At 43.1% G+C, this 21,783-nt stretch overlaps 1 protein-coding gene across 15 annotated transcripts in view; it reads right to left on the reverse strand.

Annotated features, from left to right (window-relative positions):
• AAK1 (AP2 associated kinase 1) overlaps nucleotides 1-21,783 on the reverse strand; it is a 193,540-nt gene that overhangs the window by 21,494 nt on the left and 150,263 nt on the right. For 11 of the 15 annotated variants that reach the window (XM_033239304.1, XM_033239305.1, XM_033239314.1 and 8 more), the window contains exon 17: nucleotides 12,543-12,638. The exons of the other annotated variants lie outside the window; for them this stretch is intronic. In XM_033239304.1, the coding sequence (XP_033095195.1) occupies nucleotides 12,543-12,638 (96 nt within the window). The remainder of the gene's footprint in view (nucleotides 1-12,542; nucleotides 12,639-21,783) is intronic. 15 annotated transcript variants of the gene reach the window in all.

A 21,783-nucleotide genomic window follows, 5' to 3' on the forward strand; every position in this document is an offset into this window, starting at 1 on the left:
AACAGGAATCAAATTTTAGGTGATCTTCGATTTAGGTGATCTGTAACTGCACAGGTCAAACAAAAGGATGGATTTCAGAATCTTGGCAAGATAATTTGCTTTAGTATAATTAACACACTGCAGAAAAAGACTTATATGCAAAGCCAATTCACCATCTCTGGAGTCTATGGAATGTAGGTAACTTTGAATTACATGACAATAAGCTACATTTCTCACTTATACCTCGTTTATATTTTTTAAAAAAAGGAAGGACAGCTGGGCGCAGTGGCTCACACCTGTAATCCCAGCACTTTGGGAGGCCGAGGTGGATGGATCACCTGAGGACAGGCGTTCGAGACCAGCCTGGCCAACATGGGGAAATCCACGTCTCTACTTAAAATACAAAAATTAGCCGGGTGTGGTAGTGCATGCCTATAGTCCCAGCCTGACCAACATGGCGAAACCCCGCCTCTACTAAAAATACAAAAATTAGCCAGGCATGGTGGCACACGCCTGAAGTCCCAGCTACTCAGGAGGCTGAGGCAGAAGAATTGCTTGAACTCAGGAGGCGGAGGCTGCAGTGAGCCAAGATTGTGCCATTGCACTCCAGCCTGGGTGATAGAGTGAGACTCTGTCTCAAAAAAATAAAATAAAATAATAAATAAATAAAAACAAAAAAAGGAAGGAAGAAAAAAGGAAGCTTTTCAGTTGCAGGAAAAAACCCTCACAGGGCACTAACCAAGTACACAAGTATAATTATATTAGCATTAACCTTACACTATATATGACATTATAAGATGTGAAAAATATCTCTAATAATTTTCAGCATACTGGTAAAAATAAGATGGTTTTCCTAAAAAGTCTAACTTTGCATTGTTCCAAACACTAGTTTTTGCTTCATTCCTCTCTCCTCAAAAAACTGTCACTTAAAAAAATGAAATTGCTTCCTTTAACTTAGCACTTACATATTTGCAATCTTGGAAAGCAATGGATAAAAAGTAAAGACCCAAAATTACTTGCTTGTCTTTCATACAGCAGTTTATCTTGGTACAAAACTTCAGGCTAGCATTCTTTCAGATTCTGAATTCTAGCTTCTCTGGTGACATGTTGTGACTCTGGCACAGTTCCTTAACCTTCTGACATTATCCCTCATCTGTAAAATGAAGATGCCTCCCCCTACTTTTTTCTACTTGTCACTCAATACCATCTCCTCTAAGCTTTTCCCCACCTTCCTGCCGCATCAGGAATCTTCTGGAGCATCCTGCACTCAATTCTCTTGCAGCCCTTAAACATGACTGAAGGCAGGGAAGGGTCTTACAAACCTTTGTATCCCAGTTCTTGGTTTCCCCTCAGATGCCTTGCCACATCTATGCCTTTTGGCTTGACGGGGGAGGTGGAAAGAACAGGAATTGAAGAAGAATCTCCCTCTTTTCTTTTCTTTTTTTCTGAGATGGAGTTTCACTCTTGTCACCCAGGCTGGAGTGCAATGGCACAATTTGGGCTCACTGCAACCTCCCCCTCCCATGTTCAAGCGATTCTCCTGCCTCAGTCTCCAGTAACTGGGATTACGAGTGTGCACCACCACACTCAGCTAATTTTTGTATTTTTAGCAGAGATAGGGTTTCACTATGATGGCCAGGCTGGTCTCGAACTCCTGACCTCAGGTGATCCACCCACCCTGGCCTCCGAAAGTGCTGGGATTACAGGTGTGAGTCACTGAAGTCATTGAGCCCAGCCTTTCTTTCTTTCTTTTTTCCTTTTTCTTTTTTTTTTTGAGACGGAGTCTCGCTCTGTCGCCCAGGCTGGAGTGCTGTGGCCGGATCTCGGCTCACTGCAAGCTCCGCCTCCCGGGTTCACGCCATTCTCCTGCCTCAGCCTCCCGAGCAGCTGGGACTACAGGCGCCCACCACCTCGCCCGGCTAGTTTTTTGTATTTTTTAGTAGAGACGGGGTTTCACCGTGTTAGCCAGGATGGTCTCGATCTCCTGACCTCGTGATCCACCCGACTCGGCCTCCCAAAGTGCTGGGATTACAGGCTTGAGCCACCGCGCCCGGCCCCTTTTTCTTTTTTTTAAAGAGATAGGAGGATAGTGCTCTGTCACCCGGGCTGAAGTGCTATGGAACGATCACAGCTCACTGCAGCCTCGAACTCCTAGGCTCAAAAGATTCTCCTGCCACAGCCTTCTGAGAAGCTAGGGCTACAGGCATGTACCACCATGCTCGCCTAATTTTTTTTATTTTTCATTTTATTAGAGATGGGGTCTCGCTATGCTGCCCAGGACAGTCTTGAGCTCCTGGCCTCAGTTAATCCTCCTGTCTCAGCCTCCTGAGTTGCTGACATTACAGGTATAAGCCACTGAACCTGGCTCAAGAATCTAATATTTTTATAAGTCATGAGCAAAAAGCATGTGGGAGGGTAAAGAAGTACATGAGTGTACATGTGTTGTGTGGCGAGACAGAATGGTGTAAACTGCCTAATTTAGGGAGGCTTGTTTTCTGACCAAACCTCAAAGTAACAGGCTATTCACATAGATAACTTGTATGGTCACGGCTGCTTGGGAATACTCAAATACAAGAAATGTCGGAGGGAGGAGCTGCAGACAGAACAGTACCAGGTACAAAGCTGGAGTGACAGCACAGGCCACATCTATGTAAAGTGGACAGCTGTGCAAAAAGCTGCTTGGACTCCCAGGATTCTCACAGGGAGGGAAGGTTCCCAGTGACTCAGTGGGCCTTCAGGTGCCATCACAATGACGGACATCACTTACATTTGTAGAGCTTAATATCAAATATTTTCATTCATTATTCAAAAACCCCTGGGTTTGGGAATACTAATACAGTTTAACACAATGAAGATCAGAGACCATGAGAATGTGTGACTTGCCCAAAGTCACAGAATAGACATGGTAGAGCCTGGACTCGTCTTTGAAGTTCTCTCTGTAGCTGTCTAGGGGTCTGCCTATCTCCATCAATAAAGGAATATGAGTCTTCACACAGACATGGTCCCAGGGATAATGGTAATGTTATCAGACAGGTTAGCACTGGAAAGAACCTCATATCTTATGTAATTCAGCCTTCTCATTTATGAATGAAGAAACCAGCTCCAGAAAGTTAAGGTAACTTGCCAAAGATCTCGCAAGTAAGCAAGAGAGCTAGCTAGCTGATTCTAAGACTCAGATACTTGACCACACTAGAGATTAATTCTTCTGGTTTAACTAAAGTTTTGATTGCTTAAAAACGAAAGGACTCTTAGAAGAGGTCACATCTTTTTTTTTTTTTTTTGAGGCGGAGTCTCGCTCTGTCGCCCGGACTGGAGTGCAGTGGCCGGATCTCAGCTCACTGCAAGCTCCGTCTCTCAGGTTTACGCCATTCTCCTGCCTCAGCCTCCCGAGTAGCTGGGACTACAGGCGCCTGCCACCTCGCCCGGCTAGTTTTTGTATTTTTTTAGTAGAGACGGGGTTTCACCTTGTTAGCCAGGATGGTCTCGATCTCCTGACCTCGTGATCCGCCCGTCTCGGCCTCCCAAAGTGCTGGGATTACAGGCTTGAGCCACCGCGCCCGGCCAGAAGAGGTCACATCTAAAGCTATTACTGGTCATTTTTGGCCATTGTAAATGAAGAACTTGAGAAAAGGATATAATGGGAGGCGCAAGAAAGACTATAGGATGCTGACAGTCTATAACTCATGGAGCCTGGAGGCCTTCCACCTGCATCAAGGGCTGGCACTGATATCCTTTGTTTTATAAATTCTGTCCTTTCTCTTACAGTTTAATAGAAACACACTGAAGCCAAGTATCATGATGGGGCATGGAGAAGTACAGCACAGAGAAGAGAGTGGTGAATGTAGGAAACTGTAGAAGTGTTTCTTAAGATCCAAAAACATCAAACTTCACATCAGCATATCGTGACTTAGTGCTGTCTAATGAACAAAGATCTTTTTTCCCCATGAGTTATGAGAAGTAGCTTCTTTGGATGCAAAGGCAAAAGCTATTCTTCTGGGACAGTTCATACCTGAAATGTACAAAGACTGACACTGTTATTCTCAATTATTTAAGGGGACAGACCAATGAAACCCCCAAATTATTTATAAATTGTATTTTAGAAATGATTTAATCTTCCTAAGAAATGTTTGTGAAAAGCAGTGGACAATTCTGAAGAGAAGAAAATGGTCCAGTTTTGCATTAGTTTTGTTTGGTTTGTTTTGTTTTGTTTTTGAGACGGAGTTTCGCTCTTGTTGCCCAGGCTGGAGTGCAATGGCGCAATCTCGGCTCACTGCAACCCCCGCTTCCTGGGTTCAAGCAATTCTCCTGTCTCAGCCTCCCAAGCAGCTGGGATTACAGGCGCCTGCCACCACGCCCAGCTAATTTTTTTAATTTTTATTAGAGATGGGTTTCGCCATATTGGCCAGGCTGGTCTCAAATTCCTGACCTCAGGTGATCCAAAGTGCTGGAATTACAGGTGTGAGCCACCACGCTTGGCTAAGTTTTGCATTAGTTTTTAGGCTTACTCTGATATTTTTAGAACTGACTCCAGACTCTAAACATGTGTGTGTGCATGTGCGCGCGCGTGTGGGTGTCTGAGGGAGGTGAACAAGGGTTGAATAACTATTGGGTACTATGTTCAGTACGTGGGTGATGGGATCAGTTGCACCCCAAACCTCAGCATCATGCTATGTATCCAGGTAACAAACATGCACACGTATCCCCTAAATCTAGAATATAAGTGGAAGTTATAAAAAAAGATAGAGAGTATCATTTTATTGATTTACTTTTACCTTTTATTGCGATACTATACATTTTTGGAATTTTAGTTGGGGCCTGCAAAATCCCAAAAAATAAAGAGTAAAAGAGCCTGAATTTAAGTTGCCTGATTTTTCTAAGCAATTTTCTCAGCTGTAAACAGATTATGAACTACTTTAAAGTGTTGTTGGGATTAAAAGGGTGTATTTATCAGAATGAATGCGTGTGTATAAATAAAGCGTTTGGTACATAAAAGGGGATTAACGTCTCTTTTAAGTAAGAGGACTAGATGGGCTAGGGGGTCACTAGGCCACAGGTGCCTGTGATTACGGTAGCGAATATGGGTCAAGCTCCATATTTTACTCAAGTGCCTTGGGTGAGAACAGAATAAACAGAACTGTTAGAATAAAGTGAAAGGTGGGGATGAGGCAGGATGGTCTAACAGAGGGGTAGACAAGGTACTAAGAAACAGGAGACCTGTTCTGCACTAAGTTTGTGTAGTACTTTGGGCAAATCTCTTACTCTCTCTAGATTGAAGTTCTCTTATTGACAAAATGAAAATAAAATGGCCAGGCGGAGTGGCTCACGCTTGTAATCCCAGCACTCCTACCTCAGCCTCCAAGTAACTGGAACTACAGATGCATGCCACTATGCCTGGCTAACTTAAAACTTTTTCTTTTTTTTGAAAATATGGGGTCCCTGTATGTTACCCAGTCTTGTCTCACACTCCTGGCCTCAAGTGATCCACCTATCTCAGCCTCCCAAAGTGCTGGGATTACAGGAGTGAGCCACCATGTCCAGTCCCTCTCTTAAAATATCAAAAGAGATGCTGGCTGGGGGCTCACCCCTGTAATCCCAGCACTTTGGGACACTGAGGTAGGTGGATTACTTGAGGTCAGGAGTTCGAGACCAGCCTGGCCAGCATGGTGAAACACAATCTCTATGAAAAATACAAAAACTAGCCAGGCGTGATGGCGCACGCCTGTAATCCAAGCTACTCGGGGGGCTGAGGCAGGAGAATCGCTTGAAGCCAGGAGGCGGAGGTTGCAGTGAGCTAAGATCGCCACTGCACTCCAGCCTGGGTGACACAGCGAGACTCCGTCTCAAAAAAAAAAAAAAAAAAAAAGAGGACAGGTATCTACTTATACAGGCTAATAAAACCAAGGGCTTGCTCAAGGCCCATTCTGACTCTAGTTAAGAATATGACCAGGAGGAGTAGAACAGGCTGAACGGACAGACGTGGAAGGGCCGAATACAAGCCCCACCAAAAAAGAGGACACAGCTGCTCCAGCCTTGTGGCTTTGGAAATCTATGTTCTGTCTGACTGGGGTGTAAGCCCTGAAGTTTCATGATGAGAGATGATGTTGTAAAACTCTAGTCACCCTAAAAAAGAAATAAAATAAAATGAAGTCTAGTCACTCTAAAGAGTTCTTAGCATTGAGAAAGCATTTGTGACATCTGCAAGTTGGAAGCAAAAGTCAAACATCATGCCCCATTCCAAGTTCATTTTAGAGATTTAAATCTGCAGAAAGATAAGCTTTCCAGAGTAAAAGCACATATTATGACCAACCTGGGACTTCTCAGTATCACGAGACTGCAGTTGGAGATGAAGAAGATGCTAGGCCAAAAGTTATGAGAATGCCCGTCTTGATGACAAACCACTGAGAAAACACAGCTTCTCTTGCTTAACTTCTCAAGAGATGACGAAGTGCCATAAACCGAGAGGCGCTTTTTGAAAAAAAGATTTTAATTCTAAGAAGCAGCACTGATGGGGCAATGATTGCCTTCTTGCTTAGTCTGTGGAAAACCGAGATCAGTACTGCAGAGTTGTTATAAAAATCGTTTCCTCAAATCCTTGTGCATTGTTGGTGGGGATGTAAAATGATGCAGCCTCTATGGAAAACAGTGGTCCTCAAAAAGTTAAAAATAGAATTAGCATATGATCCAGCAATTCCATTTCCGGGTATATACCCAAGAGAATTGAAAGCACGATCTGGAAGTGATATTTGTACACTCAATGTTCACAGCGGCGTCACTCACAAAAGACAAAAGATGGAAGCAATCCAAGTGTCGATTAATAGATGAAAGGAGAAAGATAATGTGGTATATACATACAATGGACTATTACTTAGCCTGAGAAAGGAAGAAAATTCTGACATATGCTACAACATGAATGAACCTTAAGGATATGATGCTAAGTGAAATAAGCCAGTCACAAAAGGACAAATACTGTATGATTCCACTTATATTTGGTTCCTAGAGTAGTCAAATTCATAGATACAGAAAATAGAGTGACGGTTGCCAGGGGCTGGGGAGAAGGGGAAATAGAGAGTTGTTGTTTAATGGGTACAGAGTTTCAGTTTTGCAAGATGAAAAAAGGTGGGTGGATGGATGGTAGTGATGGCTGCAAAACAACAAGAATGTACTTAATGCCACTGAACTGTACACTTAGAAATGGTTAAAATGGTAAATCACATTATGTACATTTTACTACAATTTAAAGAATGATTTAAAAATATTGTCCCCAATTTTCAGAGAAAATTCCTCAATCTTTCTAATATATATCTATGTGTGTGTACATACACACACACATATTTTTTGAGAGACAGGGTCTTGCTCTGTCACACCCAGGCTGGAGTGCAGTGGTGTGATCATAGCTGATTGCAGCCTCAAACTTCTGGGCTCAAGGGATCCTCCTGTCTCAGCCTCCCAAGTAGCTAGGACTACAAGCATGCACCACTATGCCTGGCTAATTAAAAAAAATTTTTTTCTTTTTTTTTTTTTTTAGAGACAGGGTCTCACCATGTTGCCCAGGCTCATCTCAAACTCCGGGGCTCAAGTGATCCTTTCACTTTGGTCCCGCAAAGCGCTGAGATTATAGGCATGAGCCTGACCCAGCCTCTTTTCTACCATATTTTAAAACGCTGGTACTACTTGTAGCTTATCTGTTTCCTAATGCATACAGAAGGCAAATAAATGGACAAGCAGCATTTGAGCATCAATGAAATACTCTGAGACTCACTAGCCACGCATCATTTGGCAGCTTTGTAAGCATACAAATGTTCATGGCTATGATTTTCATATTCCAGACCTTCTAAGAAAATTGGTTTTATCATGCTTTGAAAAATAAAAGCGTTCCTTAAAACAAACCAGCAAACCAACCTATAATTATCCAGTGCCCTTTACCCATAGTTTGACAATCACTGTATCCAGGAAATCTATTTTAATGGCTCTCAGTTGTGCAAAAGTTAAAGGTCTTAAGAGCAAGCTTAATTTCAACAAGAGAAAAATACCACTTTATGATAACTAGGACTGCCCCACTGGGAATAGGGATGTAGAACCAAAGTTGAAATAGCATTTCCCATCTTTATAGTAATTTAAAATTCACATAGAAATTTCAAATATATGATTTCATCTAAACCTTGAGAACACCCCATGAGGTAGGTTTTAGTATTGCCAATTTTAAGGATAAGAATGCACAATGTAAGTGATTTGACCACAATCACCTAGCCACTAATGGCTAGAACTCAGGTCTAACAGTTTCAAATCTATTTTTATATTTCCCAAAGCCTTAAATTTAGCTCTCTGGTCAAAGGCTTTATTGATCTAGGAACTGTCCCAAAGATAAAAGAAACATCCACTGTTTGGGGACTGTGGGCAAGAGAAGGAATGTGTGGCCGAGCACAGTCAGAACAACACTAAGGCCTCACTTCCTCACCCACACAACGAGGGCGTTACTTGACATTACCACCTACCACTCCCCAGTATCTGTAAGATCAAAGGTACTTGTATGTGATCATTTTAAAACTATAAAATAAAAATGTTAAAAGTCATTGAAAGGCATGGTCTTCAGGAGACTGAGAGTCCACGAGTCTTTTTTTTTTTTTTGAGATGGAGTCTTACTCTGTCACCCAGGCTGGAGTGCAGTGGCGCGATCTTGGCTCATTCCAATCTCCGCCTCCCGGGTTCAAGCAATTCTTCTGCTTCAGCCTCCTGAGTGGCTGGCACTACAGGTGCCCACCACCATGCCCAGCTGATTTTTGTATTTTTAGTAGAGACGGGGTCCCACCATGTTGGCCAGGTTGGCCTTGAACTCCTGACCTCAGAGCTCTGATCCACCCGCCTCGGCCTCCCAGAGTGCTGGGATTACAGGTGTGAGCTACCATGCCTGGCCAATTCTTTTTTTTTTTTTGGAGACAGAGTCTTGCTCTGTCGCCCAGGTTACAGTGGAGTACTGTGATCTCAGCTCACTGGAAACTCCTCCTCCAGGGTTCAAGCAATTCTCCTGTCTCAGTCTTCCGAGTACCTGGGACTACAGGCGCATGCCACCATGCCTGGCTAATTTTTAAATTTTTTGTAGAGACAGGGATTTCATCATATTGGTCAGGCTGGTTTCGAACTCCTGACCTCAGGTGATCCACCCGCCTGGACCTCCCAAAGTGCTGGGATTACAGGTGTGAGCCACCACACCCAGCCTTTCATGATTCTTATCATCAGTATAGCTGAGAGTAGAAGATGAACATGTATACAAAACAAAGAAAGAAAACTAGGCAAAAAATCTGACTGGTGTCCATAGTGGGCTGGTGGTGTAACAGACTGCTTGCTTTTTGCGGGGTAAAACCAAATTTGTAGTTTCCCCAGGTTCCAGAGACATGGAACCCTGAGCCCTTTCCTCACTCAATATTTAAAAATGTTAAAAAGGCTGGGCGCGGTGGCTCAAGCCTGTAATCCCAGCACTTTGGGAGGCCGAGACGGGCGGATCACGAGGTCAGGAGATCGAGACCATCCTGGCTAACACAGTGAAACCCCGTCTCTACTAAAAATACAAAAACTAGCCGGGCGAGGTGGCGGGCGCCTGTAGTCCCAGCTACTCTGGAGGCTGAGGCAGGAGAATGGCGTAAACCCGGGAGGCGGAGCTTGCAGTGAGCTGAGATCCGGCCACTGCACTCCAGTCCAGGCGACAGAGCAAGACTCCGTCTCAAAAAATAAAAAATAAAAAATAAAAAATAAAAAATAAAAAAAAATAAAAATAAAAATGTTAAAAAAAGGATGCAGTGGCCTTGATATAGAAGCTGTGTAACTAAATGTGCTATAGGCTGAATGTTAACATAAGCAGAAGAGTCAAAGCCACCGTGGGTAATATAATATACTTAGCACAATCCTGCAGGACACCGTGAAAGGACGGGGCTAAAGGACCTGCTGAGCCTAGCTACTATTCCCATCAGCCCAGGGGCTGGCAGCTGCCTGACTCTGTGGGCTGTCTTCCTTTATTCACTCTCAAAGAGTGGGTGTGGGGGGACTGCCCAGGAGTTGGCAGAGGTGCAGATGGAAGGCTATGGAGCCAGTCGTCTGGTGCCTGGGAGCTGGGATAGAAACAGAGCGTAATGGGGCCACCTAAAGGCTTCTAGCCTCTGGTTTTATTTCATTCATTCGTCTGATCTATAAATACTCACTGAGTGAATACAGGCAGTGTCCTTGGCACAGCTGATACAGGTGGTAAATAAGACAGATGAGGCCCCTCCCTCAGACAGTGATAAGATGAGGAAAGACAGACTATGTCCTGATAAGGACTTCTTCTATGAAGAAAAAGTGCCAGGGCGTGTGATTGGGAGTGCCCGTTGGACCACACTGGGCCTTCTGAGCAGACGGCATTTAAACTGAGACCCACAAGTCGAATGACACAAGGGAACAAAGCTGAAGGGAAGGCTTTCCAAGCTGAGCACCAGCAAGTGCAAAGTCCCTGGGGTGGGAACGAGCTTAGCTTGTTGGAGGAAAGACAAGACGGAGAGGAAGAGCGCTATCAGCTGAGATGAGAGGGGCAGGCAAGGACCACACCACTTAGAGCCTCGCAGGTCGCAGTAAGCAGCCTGGATTTTATGCCCCACTCAGTGATACGAGAATTCGCCAGCACACAAAAGAGTTAACTGTCTAACTCATGTTTTCAACAGATGAGTCTGGTCTGACAGAGCAGAAAGTAAATAGCACACTCCTGGAGTTCTCTATTAAAATGTCTCATTTTTAGTTGATCTTTCCACTGAAACCCAAGAGAGGTCTTGGCTTAACTGGTATTAAAGTGTATACCAGTAACATTTCAGCAGGAATCCACAGGGATGAAAGAAGCATGGAGGGACCAGGAGACAGGAAAGATGACAAGAAGGCAGGCAGGATGGCGGCCAGCTGGCTCTGGTGGCCCCAGACGCATTTCCACAAAAATGCTAGAGCCGATTTCCTGAGCCACCTGGGGCATGCGCCTGGTTCTTCAACCCTGATCCAGAGGACTCCTGTGACAGCTGATAGGACAGTTACTTGCCTGAGGGCCCTCATCCTCTGCCCTGTGCAAAGAGGCCTTCCTCCTGGCTTCTGCAGCCCATGAGCTACCTAAGCAACAGCAAAGCAAGAACCTGAAGGGGAGTCAAAACGAGAATGCCTCCATCACCTCTTTCCCTTGTCTGATCCCATGATTACCAAAACAGGGAGGAAAAGACAGTCAGCCCCAGCTGGAGTTTACAGCCCACACTCTTCTAACCTTCTGTTCAAAATGAACTTGTCCAAGTACTGCCAGGCATACCTGAAAAGTGCAAAGGAAGAAAGCGCCTCTATTTCATTCCTTTCTTCCTTTTAACTACCCTGTATTGAATCTTTCCTTAGTGGTTTTCGATATTTTTAGGCTACATCTAGGTCCAGTCAGCTATTCAGTTATAGAGTACCACCTGATCAAGGCAAGTGTTTGCTTCTCCTTAGAGGGGTAAACAAATTTGTCTAGAAATAAAAAATAAAAACTGCCTTGGTACCCTAGCTGCAGTCTGTCTTAGTAAGTGATGGTGGGAAGACTTGGTAAAGGATATGAACATCGCAATCACTCCAGTCTTGAAGCAAGCAATCAAATACCTGTAATATTTTGGGAGAGAAAAAGAACCAAGCCAGTTCTATCAGTTCAAGGTCAAGAGTTGGCAGGGGCAACATCGGGAAAAAAGGACAAATGATCAGAAGCAAAACAACTGTCAACTGCTTCTAAGGAGCTGGAACAATTTGCTTTTGTGAAGAGACTGACAGATAAGAGAAAGGACAGCTACTCTTTCCCACATCACTCCTCCCACCAAAGAGTACGGGAAGAAGGCTGGAAGGAAAAGTTTTGGCAACTTGAACTCCAAATGGGAAGCATCCAGTCCCTGTTCCAAAAGTTCTTTCCGTCAGAACACACCAACCACTTTCTACTTTTTAGACTGCTACTTAAAACTGAGATATGGTGGACTACAAGAGATATTGAAACTCCTGCAGTCCAACGCACTTCACTGATGAAGATCCAAGCCCAGAAGGTTTTTCAGGTAGGGGCAGAGGCTGGAAGGGAACCCAGGTTTCCTGACTCACATTCCCTATTAATTATTATCACATTTCCTAATTTTTATTATGTGTTTTTATATTATAAAATAAAAAGACATTATAGAAAAGTAAGAACTGAACAAAAGTCACCCACAATCCCATTATCACACTACCACCACTATTCATATTTTGCTCACTTTATCATGTGCTTACAGGCTCCCCGCCATTGTTATAATCACCTTTAACACCATCAAGGATGAAAAACTGAACACTGATATAATATGGAAATCAATCTGGGATAACCTGAACTGATTTTATCTTTGCTAAGGGCTAGTATCCTCCAAGACAAGTTTACCCCTCTTATTGAGTAAAACTATGCAACAGCAGCCTATTATTAGGGCTTGGAATTCAGATCCTTTTCATGGGGTGTTTAAGGCAGAACTTTCCACAGGGCCTGGGACATGCAAATCAAGCTGTTTAACCTCAGAACATTTCTATTTACCTACCTGGTGCATCAGGTACTTGAAGAGGAATGAAAGGATCAGACACACTTAGAAGCGGGAGGCCAGAGTCCACAGTCTGCCCACCCTTTCTTTTTTCAGCTGGAGTTAGGTTGGAGGGGAAGGAGGAGTCAGGAGAGAAAAAAAGAGAAAAGCAAAAACACCAAGTAAATCTAGGTAAGTTTACCCTCTATTAATGCAACAGCTCAAACTACAGAGTAAGTCTAAGCCTAGAATAAAAGGGGATGAATGGCTGTAGCCCAGTGAACAGCAAAGTATCTATGAGATATTCAACCTGGTCCCCTCCCCGACTTTTTTTTTTTTTTTTTTTGAGATGAAGTCTCGCTCTTGTCCACCAGGCTAGAGTGCAATGGTGCAATCTTGGCTCACTGCAACCTCCGCCTCCCCAGTTCAAGCGATTCTCCTGCCTCAGCCTCCTGAGTCGCCCACCACCACGCATGGCTAATTTTTGTATTTTTAGTAGAGACAGGGTTTCACCATGTTGGTCAGGCTGGTCTCCAACTCCTGATCTCAGGTGATCCGCCTGCCTCAGCCTCCCAAAGTGCTAGGATTACAGGCGTGAGCTACCGTGCCCGGCTCAGCCTGGTCCTTGTAACATATTATGAGATGCAATTAACGATAAAACCAGGGTATTCATATGTCTGAAATTCTACTTCTTTCTTGGATATACTGCAATCTATAGTATCTCTTTCAGAATGTCTAGAGGAGATATTGTACATATCACACATTTTAGCGCATAAACAAACATTATCTGTTTTGTAATCTAGCATGTGTATAGGTACTTCCTATGTATCTATCACCCTCTTGAGGTCCTTTAAGGACTAAGTCCTACTATATCACCATGATGTCTAATACAGTGATAGGCAGACACACAGAAAGGGGAAGAAATAGACTTCTTGCCTATTGCAAAGTTAGACAAGCCCTAATCTCTGTACTATATTTAACATACGATTGGCATTCATTCTATATTTGGCAAAATATAGATTTACAGAAATCTATACACCCTATGGAATAACAGAGCTTGACATGGTCTCAGAATTTTCTGGCACAATTTTCTTATTTCCCATAAAAGAAAATGAAGCCTAAAAGTTAAAGACTAGCCAGAGGTAGGATCAGAAGCCAGGTTTCTTGGTTTCCACATGATCATTGTTTTTATTTTCTTTTTTCTCTAAGAGACTGGGGTCTTGCTGTGTTAACCAGGCTGGACTTAAACTCCTGGGCTCAAGCAATCCTCCCACTGCAGCCTCCCTAGTAGCTGGGGACTACAGGCACACACCACCACATGCAGCTTTATATTATCATTCTTTTCTTTTCTTTCTTTTTTAATTTTTGAGACGGAGTCTTGCTCTGTCACCCAGGCTAGTGTGGCTCAATCTCGGCTCACTGCAACCTCTAACTCCCAGGTTCAGGCAATTCTCTGCCTCAGCCTCTCTGCCAGGTGACAGGCACCTGGGATTACAGGCGCCTGCCACCACACCGGGCTAATTTTTGTATTTCTTAGTAGAAACAGGGTTTCACCATGTTGGCCAGGCTGATCTTGAACTCCTGACCTTGTGATCCACCTGTCTCGGCCTCCCAAAGTGCTGGGATTACAGGCGTGAGCCACTGTGCCCGGCCACACATTATCATTCTTTACTCCGCATTTTAGTCTTCAGTTTGTTCATTAATTAAAATCTCACTTTGTCAGCTGTCTTTCTAGAAAAAAAAAAGCCTCATTTTGTTTCTATAAAGTGGGTTTTTAAAAAACGTTTTATTTTGAAGTAATACAGAATCACAAGAAGTTCCTGCACATAGAGTCCTGTGAACCCAACAACCAGTTTCCCCCAATGATGTCTTGTATAAACTGTAGCCGGAGATCACCAACACCGGCACAGTACTATGGCCCTAGGCTCCTCGGTGCTCACCAGTTATTACGTGGCCCTATTTGTGCATGTGCGTACTGTTCTTTTCTTCTTCCCTCAGTGCCGAGGTCACCCATACCTCTGGCTCTGGGACCCCACCCGCACCCTCTGCTCCGTTCTCCCTCCACATCACCTCACCCCACCCCACTCATGTCTCTCTGCCTCTTTTCATCTCGCTGCCTGGACATCCCTGTCTTTCTCAATGACCCCTGAATCCCTCCTTCTCAGCCTGAGTGGTGCTGGGTTGAATTTGGAAATCGTAGGGCTCAGCATCCCCTCTACTAATCCCCTTGGCCTGGGCCATCAGATGGGGGACATTTCTTTTCACCTCTCTTGGCCTCACTGTTGTGTCTGTAAAATGGGCTTGTGGAGGAGTCAAAGTGCTGGGCATGTGTGGGCATCACTGGCAGCATCTCCGTGGGCACCTGGCTCTGATTTCCTTCTTTCCCTGTCTCGGACTTTACCTGTCTCTGAATCTTGGTCTTTCTCCAGTTCTGCCTCTGGCATGAGGAGGATGCTCTGGGGTCTACTGGGCAGCTGTGATGAGGTGGGAGAGTTTCCACCCCACCCACCTCTATTCCACATTTCTCGTAGTCAGTGGCTGACCAGGCCTCTTTCTTCCCACCTCCCCTGCCCCCGAGAGCCCAGTGCTCCAGTCCCTTGCCTACTCAGTACCCAGCATCTCTTGAATCGACTCTGCCACTGTCACAGCAGCCACCTCTGCCACCCTTAATGCTACCTCCTCAGGGCCAGCAAGATGTAGTCTGAGATGCATGATAAAGTGGAAGGCAAAGGTGGGATTGCTGGATGGACCGGCAACCTTTCCAGTACCTGGAATCTGGCCCGCCTCCTTTGCATCCTGGCTTCAAAGACATATGGGCTTTCACTCCAGAGGCCCTTGAAATGTGGGAACCCAGTGCCCCAGGCCCAGACATGGAGAAGGCGGCATGTGTGATGCCTACCATTCCTCAGGTGTGTAGGAACCTCCAGCCCCAGCTCAACCAGATGGGTAACAGGCAAGGGCAACAGGGACAGACTGGGGTGTTAATGCCCAGATGTGGCAGAAGGGAATGGGGAGGTGCAGTGGCATCCCCTCAGTGGGTAACCTCCTCCGTCACCTCCACAGCTATGTCCTACCCAGTGGTCGGTCAGCCCCAGTGTGCCAGCAGTTGCCACCAGACTCAGCTCAGTGACTGGCACACTGGACTCTCAGGACTGTGAGCATCTGCCCTCTTCACCTCCAGGTCTGCCCTGGGAAGTGGGGACGGGAGGCAAGGTCACCTCCAACCCCCACTGACACACTACCAACTCCACCTGTGTGTATAGTTCTTTGCAACTTGACTCTATGTGTAGATTAGAATGAGCACCACTGCAATCACGATACAGAACTGTTCCATGAAACCAAAGACCTCCTCATTCTACTCCTTTGTAGTCACACCCACCACTTATTCCTGTTACTATTCTTTGGAAACCACTATTCTGTTCTCAGTCTCTATAATTTTGTTATTAAAATGAGTTTTAAACTAAGTTTCTTTAAAGGTAGGAGGAGGAAAAGAAAGATAAAATAACTGCTTCTAAGTCCCTGAAATATTTTAAAATGACACAATGAAACATATTTAAAAGAAAAAAAGCAAACTGTAAAACTGAATATGCGGTGTAGGTCATATTTGAAAAAAATTTATATGCAGAAATAAAATTCTAGATAGAAATACTGTAAAATGTCAGCAAATGCTCTTCTCTCAAGGTGGGGTTATAAGATTTTATTTTCTTTACTTTGGGCCTTATTCATTTCTCCACATTTTTATAAATGAACATGTGTAACTTACACACAGGAAAACATATGAAAATAAAGAGGCACCACATGAAGTTTTAAATGTTTGCCGGTTTTTCCTCCAATGTATAGACACAGTCCATCATTTTTGCAGCTTTTACCATACAAATGTTTAATATAGCCCCGTGCCATCCTCCCGAACCCATTATGAAATTTCCTGCTTAGTTTCTCCTTTGATCAGTCAGAAGGTTTAAAATCTGTAAACAGTCTGAGTTCAGTTAGAAAATTTATAGAAAATGATGTCATCGTGCCCTTTGTACAAATGAGAGCAAATGAGTTCCTGGGATCTAGACATAATTTTCTTTCATTTGTAAAGAATGAAGGTGTCACAGAAAGGAAACATTTACACTGCAAACAAGAGAGAGGGGAAAATATCAAATATTCATAGTAAAAGACCAGATAAACTGAGGAAACTATGAAGACACTTTTTAATGTTTGCAAAAGCTTAGTGTTGCTGGTTTATGAGATTCCTGAGACGTGGATATAACTACAGTTTTTGATCTGGGCTACAGGTACAAATCTCTATTCTGTCATTATCCAGCTGTGCCCTTGAGCAGGTGGTCTTTGTGAGGATCACCTGAGATAATGAGCAAGAAAAGTGCTTACCCAGTGGGTTTAACATGCCTCATGTGCTTGATACATGTCCAATGTTATTACTGTCATAACTTTACTCAAATATGTTTGTGGCTGTGCCTTTAAATCCCTTAAAAAAATACACACACACACACACACACTCATTTGCAGCCTTCAGAGTAAATATAAAGTAGTGGAAAGGCAGAAACAAAAACAAAATAAATCTCATTAAAAAACAGCTCACACAAACAATGAAACATAACCATGTGTAATAGATGAGAACTAGGCATTAAAACTGGGGTCGGTAGGGTGAGCAGATGGAAAATGATCAGGGACCTTGATTGTTAATGCTGGTGAATCCAAGGTCCTAAGCTCTGGCACAAAGCAACCCTTCTTATTCATTAAACACATCTGTATGGAGCCAAACATTGTGCCAAACTCTGGGATTCGGCAGCAAAGAAGACTCTCAGGGCTTATTCTGTGACCCTCTTTCCAGACAAACTATATCCTACCCAGGTCCATGGCTAATCATCATTTCGATGTTCTATTTCAAGGACAACAGTCAGTGCTTCACACATTTGATATGTTTGGTCAACTATGTGGCATATCAAACTTCAAGCAGCATGAACTGGTTTTGGAACATTTTCAAATTTCACCAAAATATCAATATACTTATAAAATTTACACAAACAAAGCTAAAAGTGAAACAAAAATTTTTACCTACTTAATAATGAAAAGCCTAACTCCAAAATAATAATGAGAATATCATACGAAGATTTATGAGCTATGGTTAAACTCCACACAACTCAATTTTTTTTTTTTTTTACTAGGGAAATACACACTTATTAGAAAGCATTCTCAATAAACAGAGTAAACTTCAAAGGTTGAAGTGAGGCAACTGGAGAAAGAGAAAACAGGACATTGGAATATTTTCACATGACAAAGCCTCCCTGAAGATTATAATTAGCCTCCCTCCCCACTTTTGTGCTGGGTGAAAATGACTGTCAAATTGTGAAGAAAAACTCACAGCCCAAGTACTTTATTTTTTAAAAAAGAATTTGAAAATATATTACTATGGGTTCCTCTTAATATCACCAAAGCAAATAGAAGAAAAACAAGAAAACGGCCAGGCACGGTGGCTCATGCCTGTAATCCCAGCATTTGGGAGGCCGAGGTGGGTGGATCACCTGAGGTCAGGAGTTTGAGACCAGCCTGGCCAATATGGTGAAACCCCGTCTCTACTAAAAATACAAAACATTAGCCAGGCATGGTGGCGTGCACCTGTTGTCCCAGCTGCTTGGGAGGCTGAGACAGGAGAATTGCTTGAACCCAGGAGGCGGAGGTTGCAGTGAACAGAGATCCCACCACTGCACTCCAGCCTGGGCAACAGAGTGAGACAACGTCTCAAACAAACAAACATGAAAATATAATAAAGATAAAAGCAAAAGTTAAATAATAAGAAAACAGAAGATTGTATAAATCTAAGTGTTGTCTCTGAAAATATAATAAAACGTCCAACCTCTAGCTAGAGTTACCAAGAAAAAGAGGAACACAGATACATACAATTAAAATTAATGTACACAGATATTAAAAGATACATACATATTGTTGTACTTTAATGAAAAATTTTACAACCGCAGATGATTTTCTAGGAAAGGATAATATGTGACATATGAAGAACACTTACAAAATGAATCTAAAAGGCAAAGGACACAACACAACTCTCAAAGAACTAAAAATGGGTCCGTAAATAAGGTTCTCTGGCTGGGCACGGTGGCTCATGTCTGTAATCCCAGCACTTTGGGTGGCTGAGGCGGGCAGATCATCTGAGGTCGGGAGTTCGAGACCAGCCTGACCCACATGGAGAAACCCCGTCTACTAAGTAAAGTACAAAATTAGCCTGGCGTGGTGGTTCATGCCTGTAATCCCAGCTACCTGGGAGGCTGAGGCAGGAGAATCGCTTGAACCCGGGAGGCAGAGGTTGCAGTGAGCCGAGATTGCGCCATTGTACTCCAGCCTGGACAACAAGAGCAAAACTGTCTCAAAATAAATAAATAAATAAGTAAAATAAAAATAAGGTTCTCTGTCTACCGTCTTTGGCCTGGGCTGTGCTGGGCTGGGTGGAGAAATGGTAGGGAAAATGACTCTCATTCACTATTAATTGAAATAAAATTTATATAGCTTTCTTAGAGTACAACTTGAAAATATGTATAAAAAATCTTAAAACATACATACTTTTGATTTAGCACATAGTCTCTTAGAAGTTATCTTAAAGAAACTGTAAAGGATATAAACAAAAATTTAGCTTCAAGAATATTTATATGGTGAAAAATTGGTAACAATGCAAATATTCATAAAAGAGGATATTAAATAAATGTTACCATTCTTCCACGAACAACCATACTGTAGATTAATATTTATTGACATGGAAACTGCTAATTTCCAGAAGACATTTAAAAATGAATAACAAACTGGGTCACAGACAGCCCTTCAGTACAGTTTACAGCAAAGACTGCACAGGCCATATTGGTCACAGTGCAATGAAAACATAACATAAGTAACTTTTGGTTAAAGAAGAAACTGAAACTTCTATTTAAAAATATCCAGAAAATAAGAATAAGAGAATATTATATATCAAATATTATGAAACGACAACGTTCTATTCACAAATAAATTTATGAGGTTAGAAAAACTACTAACATTCCTAAAGAAAGCAGGCAGAAAGAATATATAAGGTTAAAAGTAAACACTAATCAGTATAATTAAAAAGATCACTTTTAGAAGCATGCCAAATTCTATATCTTACAAAGAATACTTTCAAAAATTCACATTCATTGCTGAAGTATTTATAATAGTAAATACTGAAATAAAGTTAATGTTAAGAAAGGTGTGATTGGTTAAATACACTAGGATATATCATACATCTAGTGTATCCTAGAAGTTTTGTTTTTGTTTTTGTTTTTTTTTATCAGACAGGATCTCACTCTGTTGCCCAGGCTAGAAAGCAGTGTTGCAACCTCAGCTCAATGCAACCTCTGCCTCCTGGGGTCAAGGGATCCTCCCACCTTAACCACCTGAGTAGCTGGGATTACAGGTGTGTGCCACCACGCCCGGCTAATTTTTGTATTTTTTGGTAGAGACCAGGTTTCACTATGTTGGCCAGGCTGGTCTCAAACTCCTGACCTCAAGCGATCTGCCCACCTCAGCTTCTCAAAGTGCTGGGATTACAGGCGTGAGCCACCGTGCCTGGCCATATAATGGAATTTAATGCAGGTACTTTTTAAAAACTATACTTTAACAAAATTAGCTGGGCATGGTGGCACATGCCTGTGATCCCAGCTATTCGGGAGACTGAGGCAGGAGAATCATTTGAACCTGGGAGGCGGAGGTTGCGGTTAGCCAAGATCTCGCCATTGCACTCCAGCCCCAGCAACAAGAGCGAAACTCCGTCTAAAAAAAAAAAAAAAAAAAAATTATATTTTAGGGGCTTCTTTAATGATGTAAGAGAAATGTGCCAGGTTCATTAAATGAAAAAATTAGGCTTCAAAATATGTCTATAAAGATGCATATCAGGTTGGGTGTGGTAGCTCATGCCTGTAACCTCAGCACTTTGGGAGGCCGAGGCAGGCGGATCACTTGAGGTCAGGAGTTTGAGATCAGCCTGGTCAACATGGTGAAACTCCATCTCTACTAAAAATACAAAAATTAGCCGGCCGTAGTGGCACACATCTGTAGTCTCAGCTACTTGGGAGGCTTGAGGCATGAGAATCGCTTGAACCTGGGAGGCAGAGGTTGCAGTGAGCTGAGATTGTGCCATTGCACTCCAGCCTGGGCAACAGAATGAGACACCGTCTCAAAAAAAAAAAAAAAAAAAAGATGCATATCAGAGTCTGAGAGTCTTAAGCAGGGGGCCAAAGAGCATACAAAATTGTGGTCATGTGGCCAGGCACAGTGGCTCACGCCTGTAATCCCTTATAAATCCCGGCACTTTCGGAGGCTGAGACAGGCAGATGACCTGAGGTCAGGAGTTCAAGATCAGCCTGGCCAACATGGTGACACCCCGTCTCTACAAACACAAAAAAATCAGCTGGGCATGATGGCAGGTGCCTGTAATCCCAGCTACTCTGGAGGCTGAGGCGGGAGAATCACTTGAACCTGGGAGGCGGAAGTTGCAGTGAGCCAAGATTGAGCCATTGAACTCCAGCCTGGGCTATAGAGCAAGACTCTGTCTCAAAAAAAAAAAAAAAAAAAATTGTGGTCATGTGTATTTTGGTCAGGGAGACCTACAACTTTCATTAGCTTCACAAAGATATCTGTGACTCTCAAAAGGTCAAATGCCACTAACAGACATCAAGATGGTATCCCTGGCCTATCTCTTGGTGGTGGGGTCATGGAGAATTTTAACTTTCTTTCCTATGAATTACTAACTTTTATACAATAAAAATGTATAATTTTTTATTAATAGAAGGGAAAAGTTTGTCTCTTATGATTGCTTCTATACTTTTAACAAAGTCTCATTAAAAGAATATCTCCCTCCTTTTTTAGAAGTCTCATTACAAAAACACCTCTCTCCTTCCCAACAGCATGTGCACGCACGCGCGCGCCCACACACACACACACACGCCCACACACACAGACACACGCGTGCGCGCGCGCGCCCACACACACAATTTAGAGGAATGTTAGATATAACAGAACATTTAATTTTTAAAATTCTTCACGTCATCTCAGAAACCTAAGAAATTCCAAGCAATGAACATTGGGTATTTCTCAAATCTAGAAATACTTGTTTAAGACATGCCTGTGGACTAGAGAGAACAAGTCCTGCATATTACTGCCAGACTGTCCTGCCACTTAAATTTAAAGTGGTCCTAGATCTTTATCCCTTTTTGATCAGAAACCTTTTCAATTAAAAAAAGTA

Source organism: Trachypithecus francoisi, unplaced genomic scaffold, assembly GCF_009764315.1.
Source record: "Trachypithecus francoisi isolate TF-2019V2 unplaced genomic scaffold, Tfra_2.0 Lachesis_group17, whole genome shotgun sequence".
In the NCBI taxonomy this organism is placed as follows: Eukaryota; Metazoa; Chordata; class Mammalia; order Primates; family Cercopithecidae; genus Trachypithecus; species Trachypithecus francoisi.